At 42.6% G+C, this 7,239-nt stretch overlaps 1 protein-coding gene across 4 annotated transcripts in view; it reads right to left on the minus strand.

The window, feature by feature from the left end:
- The window catches only part of Atf7 (activating transcription factor 7), a 93,897-nt gene that overhangs the window by 14,369 nt on the left and 72,289 nt on the right, over nt 1–7,239 (minus strand). For all 4 annotated transcript variants that reach the window (XM_021182999.1, XM_021182998.1, XM_029469751.1 and 1 more), the window contains 3 exons: nt 6,146–6,245; nt 5,527–5,640; nt 4,789–4,941 (listed from right to left, as the gene is read on the minus strand). In XM_021182999.1, coding sequence (XP_021038658.1) covers nt 4,789–4,941; nt 5,527–5,640; nt 6,146–6,245 — 367 coding nt within the window. The remainder of the gene's footprint in view (nt 1–4,788; nt 4,942–5,526; nt 5,641–6,145; nt 6,246–7,239) is intronic.

Below are 7,239 nucleotides of genomic sequence, written 5' to 3' on the forward strand. Positions count from 1 at the left end.
TGTAGACCAGGCTGGCCTCGAACTCAGAAATCCGCCTGCCTCTGCCTCCCGAGTGCTGGGATTAAAGGCGTGCGCCACCACGCCCGGCCATTTTTTTTTTTTTTTTAAACAATCTTTTTGTTTGTTGACACATGGCCTTACACAGTCCATGCTGGCCTCCACTTACTATGGAGCCCGAATCAACCTTGAATTCCTGTTCTTCCTGTCTTATCCTAAGCAGCTCGGATTGCAGGCCTGTGCCATAAGGCCCAACTACTTGGTCTCTTTCCTTCCCTTCCTCTCCATTCTTTCCTTCTTTGATACAGTGTCAAATCCACTGGAACATGATGGTTATGAACCACCATGTAGGTGCTGGGAACTGAACTAAAGTCCTCTGAAAGAGCATAAGTGGCTCTTGACTGCTGAGCCATTTCTCCAGCCTCCTGAGACAGGATCTTATTTCTGTAGTCCAATTTAATCCAAACCCCACTAGCCTGGAAGTCCCTTTAAAATTTGTATCTCAAACTCCTGATCATGGGAGTTACAGCTGTGCAATGTTACACCTAGTGCTTTTTGTTTCTTTACAGTATGGAGTCTTGTAGGTAAGGACATCAGAATTAGGGAGAGTGACAGGGGAGTTATGCGATATTATTTCTCCATCAGCCAAATGAGTCAATTCAAGCTAGATTACACAAAGAATGAGGCCAGGGAAGTCACCATGGGGAGCTGGGGGAGGGACTGGTGAGAGAGAGAGAGAAAGAAGGGGGTGGTGGTGAGAGGGCATTTGGATTACATACAAAGAGCCTCTGGGAAAAGGGCAGCTCAGCCACTGGGCCAGAAAATTCAGGGTTGGGGGCAGTAGGGATTGAGGAATGCTGAAAGAACCTGGAGGCCAGGTCTGCTCTGGTATTAAAGTAGGCACCTCAGTCCCTTCTCTCAGGCCTGAAACCCAATACTATTAAGGAGACAGAAATAATAAAATGTTTGAGAATCATAAATTTGGACAAGCACCATATATAAACAATCACATATTATATTAGGTTTCAGAAAAGGAAAAATGCCTTTATTCATTTAACTATCAGTGAGACATGAACTATTATGCAGGGATATGAGTTATCTATTAAATCCAGAATTTTCTGCACGCTCAGCAAGGCTCTACCATTTATCTCCCTTCACCCCCCAACTCTGTCTCTGAGACACGGTTTCTATATAGCTCTGGCGGTCCTGGAACTTTCTATGTAGACCAGGCTAGCCCTCACAGAGATCCACTTGACTCTGCCTCCCCAGGGTTAGGATTAAATTATGTGTGCACCACCATACCTATCCATTTATTCAGTCTCATTGTCTGCCTCCTGTTTTGTTTGAGATAAGGTCTCACATAGACTGGGATGGCTTCAAACTCCATACATAGTTGAGGATGACCTTGAACACCTGACCACTTCCCAGGTGCTGGGATCTTAGGTGTGGACCACACCTGGTTTTATTCTTTTTATTTACAATCAGTAGTTAACCACCTCAACAAAGCCTCTCTACCTTTGTTGTTTGCAAATAGAGAAAAAAACTTTATTTACAAACACAATAGAGCATAGTGTGTACTTGTTTAAAGACTGTGTCTTGCTATGTCACACAGGCTGGCCTTTAATGCCAAGTCCTCCTGCCTCAAACTACCACACACAGGGATTTGCAGGTTTACACCACATTATTTATTCTTTGAAACAGTCATGCAATGTAGCCCTGGCTTGACTTACACTTGAAGTAATCCTCCTGCTTTAGCCTTCATCCATCCATCCATCCATCCATCCATCCATCCATCCATCCATCTATCTAACTTCCTTCCTTTCTTCTTTCTTTCTTGGTTTTTTGAAATGGGCTTTCTCTGTGTAATAGAGCCCTGGGTGTCCTGGAACTTGCTCTATTGACGAGGCTGACCTTGAACTCACTGAGATCCATCTGCCTCTGAGTACTGAGATCAAAAGTGTGCACTATCATGCCCTGTTGTCTTTGTTTTGTTTTTTTTTAAGCTCCATTTGAAACTCTTTGCACTAAAGCACCTTGAATTATTTTTCCATTCTATTATTTGGCATATACACAGAGAAGGCATGTCAACTTTATGATAGCGGCCAAAGTCAACCAAATGCAGAAAGGTCAACTTTGTTCCTGGGGACAAAATGAATATAAAAAAATGCCAAAAGTAATTCTTTTTTATTTTTATTTTTTAAAGATTTATTTATTTATTATATGTAAGTACACTGTAGCTGTCTTCAGACACTCCAGAAGAGGGCGCCAGATCTCGTTACGGATGGTTGTGAGCCACCATGTGGTTGCTGGGATTTGAACTCTGGACCTTCGGAAGAGCAGTCGGGTGCTCTTACCCACTGAGCCATCTCACCAGCCCCGTAATTCTTTTTTAAATTAAAAAATTATATTATTATTATTATCATCATCATCATATGTACATGTACATATGTATGCCATGGTATGTTTAGAGGTCAGAGCACAAGTTTGTAGAGTCAGTTCTCTCCTTCCATCTTTATGTGATTTGGAAGATGGAACTCAGGTTATCAGGCTTGGTGGTAAGCATCTCCACTCACTAATCCATCTTTCTGGCCCCTACATTATTATTATTATTATTATTATTATTTTGGTTTTTTCAAGACAGAGTTTCTCTGTGTAGCCCTGGCTGTCCTGGAACTCACTCTGTAGACCAGGCTGGCCTCGAACTCAGAAATCCGACTGCCTCTGACCCCCAAGTGCTGGGATTAAAGGTGTGCACCACCACCGCCTGGCTGGTGCTTACCTTTAATACTAGCAATTAAGAGGCAGAGGCAGGCAGATCTATGTGAGTTTGGGGCCTGCCTGGTCTACATAGTGAGTTTTAGGACAACTAGAGCTACATAGTGAGACCCCCATCTCAAAAACCAACAAAAGGAAATCTACTTTAGGCAATACTGAACTTTGTACTCCAGTAGTACCAGTGATTAAGACATAATTTTATTTATTTATTTAGACTACTAGTATCTCTTGAAAGAAATAAATAGGGAATTTCTAACTCATATAATGAACTAAAGATCTACCCTGCTTGGATCCTAGTATAAAGAGCCTTTCTTCAAGGAATGCAGCTGAGTGTGGCACATGCCCTTAACCTCAGCTGTCAAGAGGCTGAGGCAGGAGGGTCATGAGTTTGAGATCTCTCCCTTAAAATATTCCAAACTAAAAACAAATGAGAAAAGCTATGAAAAAAAGAAAGCAAGAACTCAGCAGTGATTGACAAGGGTGCTGCAGCCTTTCTCCAAGAGGAAAACCACCCAGCTCAGGCAGAGCTTTACTGTGTCCAGAACTGCTGGCTTTGGGGAATGAGCGGTTCAGAATGGTAGGAAGCCCTAGCTTCTAAGAAGACACACAAATGAAAGCTCATGTTATTGGCCAAGGTTTATGGCAGCATATGGCCATGAAATGCCTGGACATGTGGTGGTAGCTGATGAAGCAGGTGGTGACATCAGTAAAACAGAATGAATGTAATTCTAGAAACCAATCTCAGGTCGCTGTCACCTGTCCAGTAGAGACAATTACAAGAACCGGAGCTATTCAGTTCCTAAAGAATTGTATTAAAATGGAGACCTTGTTGAGAAGTGATTAGGCAACTAACTGGGTCCTCCTCTGGCTTAAAAAAATTTTTTTTTTTTAATTTTAATTTCTCTGTGATGAAAAGGGACTAGTGGATTGGTAATGAAAGTTCTTTTTGTGTATGTGTTTTCTTAGTTTTAATGAACCATCTATTTTACTACTCTAACAATATATTGTATTAATATATTCTTTTTAAAAAACAATTATGTATGTGTATGGGTGTTTTGTCTACATGTACATTGCACACAGAAGAAGTTATGGAGGCTGGTGAGATGGCTCGGCGGTTAAGAGCACTGATTGCTTTTCCAGAGGCCATGAGTCTAAATCCCAGCAACCACATGGTGGCTCACAACCATCCATAATGAGAAATAAACAAACAAAAAAATAAGTTATGGGTTCCCATGGGACTACAATTATAGACAGTAGTGAGCTGCCATGTTGGGAAATGAACCCAGGTCCTTTGGAAGAACAGCCAGTACTCTTAACTGCTGAGCCATCTCTCCAGTCCCAGTATCAATATATTCTTTTTTTCCCCTAAGATTTATTTATTTATGTATGAGTACCAGAAGAGAGCATCAGATTACATTATTGATGGTTATGAGCCACCATGTGGTTGCTGTGAATTGAACTCAGAACCTCTGAAGTTCAATTCAAATCTGAAGAGCAGATCTGAACTGCTAAGTCATTTCTCTAGCCCCTAATATATTCTTATAATGAGTCTTATGCCATGAAATCTAATCAGGTGACTGATAACTTTTTTGTTATGACTTAACAGATAAGCAGGAGATACAGAGGCCTCTTCTGCAAGAGCTCTGCATAATTCAAGCTGTTTGCATTTATGCCTAACATGAAGGTAGATAATGAATAGTTTGTTTTGCTGTAGTCAATCTACCAAATAGCTGGTTACCCCGAAAGCTAAATTTATTCTTTTCTCATATCATGACTCTTTTTTAAAAAGATTTATTATTATATCTAAGTACACTGTAGCTGTCTTCAGATGCACCAGAAGAGGGTGTCAGATCTCATTACAGATGGTTGTTAGCCACCATGTGGTTGCTGGGATTTGAACTCAGGACCTTTGGAAGAGCAGTAGGTGCTCTTAACCACTGAGCCATCTCTCCAGCCCCCATCTCATGATTCTTGAAAAACAGATATAACATAAAGAGTAGGGGCGGCACAACTGACCTGTGGCTGGGCAGGGGATGGGGCATCTGGGTGCTGGATGAGGATCTGGTTCTGCTCTGGACGGGCAGTCACCATGGTGCTTGCAGTACCCACCACCATTCCACAACCTCCATTGATTGAAGAAACTTGATGGGTCAGCGTGGCTTTTAGTCTCTATGTGGAAAGATTATTTAAGGCAAGGGTGAGGTTCTGTCAAGGACAGGAAGGATGAACTGATTGTATTACTGATCTTATAGTTAAAATTCTTGCCCCAAGTTTTTCTTAACAGGGAATTAAAAGAAAATGACAGGGAGAGAAAAGTGCCCACCTGAAATGCCTACTCTTGTTCCCTGACTATTATCCTGGGCACAGCTGGGGACTGGGGCTTGTGGAAGCAATAGGTCCCACATGAAAGCTCTCTCCTGGAACCTGGCCAGATGCTAGTTACGCAGCTATTCACCACTTGGCCAGCTCCCCTGCCCACTCACCCCCTCCATCTGTTGTCCTGGAACTGAAATAGCAAGTGTTCTATTCCAAACAATCTGTGCTGCTTCTTCCTGTGCCATGGCCTGTGCCAGGCTGTAAGGGTGGGGACAGGAGACTTAGAAATCAGGGTTGTTTCCAACCCCACAGCAGAATATCTTTAGCTATGCAAACCTCAGAAGGTTCCTTTGCTTGGTTCACTTGAAAAATCTAGAGTGTTATTACTTCTTTTAGAAGGCCAACATTTAGAAGTACTCCAGACTAGGGTATACTCACCATTTTGGCTTCTGATGGCATAGGGTGGCCAGAGGGAGAAATGGAGCCACTATTGTTAACCGGTGGGCCAGGTATACCAGGAATGTTGGGCACCATGGACACAGGTCTGGCCAGCTAAATCAAGAGAAGGACCAAAACCAGGAGACATGGTAGTATTTGTTTTCCCCAAATCAAGTGTTTTTGAGATTGGTATGTCAGGGTCTGTTCTGTGTAACCTGCTCACAAGACATGCAGGGATAGCCTGGGAAATTATCTTTCCTAAGGAGTACCACAGAGTAAGGAACCTCCTTCTGCAGTCCTTTTCTGTGGGAAAGACTGAGAGTATATCTTCAGGAAAGGGGTAAGCAGTGCAGGAGAAGCTATGGGGTGAGTGAAGTCAACCAGTCAGCAGGTTGGCAAGATCAACTCCTTGACTAGAAGCCAACTGTCCAGATGAAGCTTTGTCTAGTGCTTCACAGTGTTGCACTGGCAGAGGTTAGTGAAGAGTTTGGGCACACTGCCACACACAACTAATACAGTCCAGGCCCACATATCCCTGGGGTCCTGGGGTTATGATTATTCAGGTGGAAGGGAGGAATCAGTGTGCTGGTAGGTTTGGCTGCTCAACTACAAAGCTCACCGAAATAACAGAAGGCATCTGTACTGGAGGCCCTGGCAACATAGGCATGGTCTGTCCATTAGCAAGATGCATGACGAGAGGGAGGGAGCCAGTAGGAGATCTGCAGGAGAAATGAAATATCACAATATATTTTTAAGGATTTATTTTATATATGAATATATACAAAAACATTGTCTTCAGACACACCAGAAGAGGGCATCATATTCCATTACAGATGGTTGTGAGCCACCGTGTGGTTGTGGGAATTGAACTCAGGACCTCTGTGTTCTTAACCACTGAGTCATCTCTCCAGCCCCTAAATATCACAGCCTTGACCCTTTGCCTATTGGCCTTCCTTGTACAATCAGAGAATGTCTTTTACAGTTTTCTCACTGGGGACGGTACAGAGTAGCACTATAAAACCTTGACATTCTCTTGAACATGGAAAAACAGATGGTGAGAAATGACAGTCTGTTTTCTAGGGATTAAGCAAAAATGCTTTAGACACATCAGGCAAGCCCTAGTCTACTTGACTTAGCCTGCAAAGCCTTGGTGCTTTTCTGGTGCTAGGGATTAATAGAGCCTTGGACCTGCCAGGAAAGTGCTCTACTGAGCTACACATCAAGCCCCACAGTCTAGAAATACCTTTATACCTTTCAAATTAATTGAATTCAATGGCTGTGAGTTAACTCTATTAGGAATTTGGGATGATTAAACATCTCTACCACAAATAAAATGTTTTATTTTAGGAAATAATTTCAACAACTCATTTTCTTAGGTATGTAAGAATAAATTCCTGGAGCCAGCTTCATTATCAATCCCAGAACTCAGGAAGCAAAAGCAGGATGAGGTTTTTTGGGCAGTGGTGGCGCACCCCTTTAGTCCCAGCACTTGGGAGGCAGAAGCAGGCGGATTTCTGAGTTCGAGGCCAGCCTGGTCTACAGAGTGAGTTCCAGGACAGCCAGAACTACACAGAGAAACCCTGTCTGGAAAAACCAAAAAAAAAAAAAAAAATAATAATAATAAAAAGCAGGATGACGAGAACTTGAGGCCAGCTGTACTGGCTGGTTTTATGTGTCAACTAGACACAGGCTGGGGTTATCACAGAGAAAGGA

Source organism: Mus caroli, chromosome 15, assembly GCF_900094665.2.
Source record: "Mus caroli chromosome 15, CAROLI_EIJ_v1.1, whole genome shotgun sequence".
Lineage (NCBI taxonomy): Eukaryota > Metazoa > Chordata > Mammalia > Rodentia > Muridae > Mus > Mus caroli.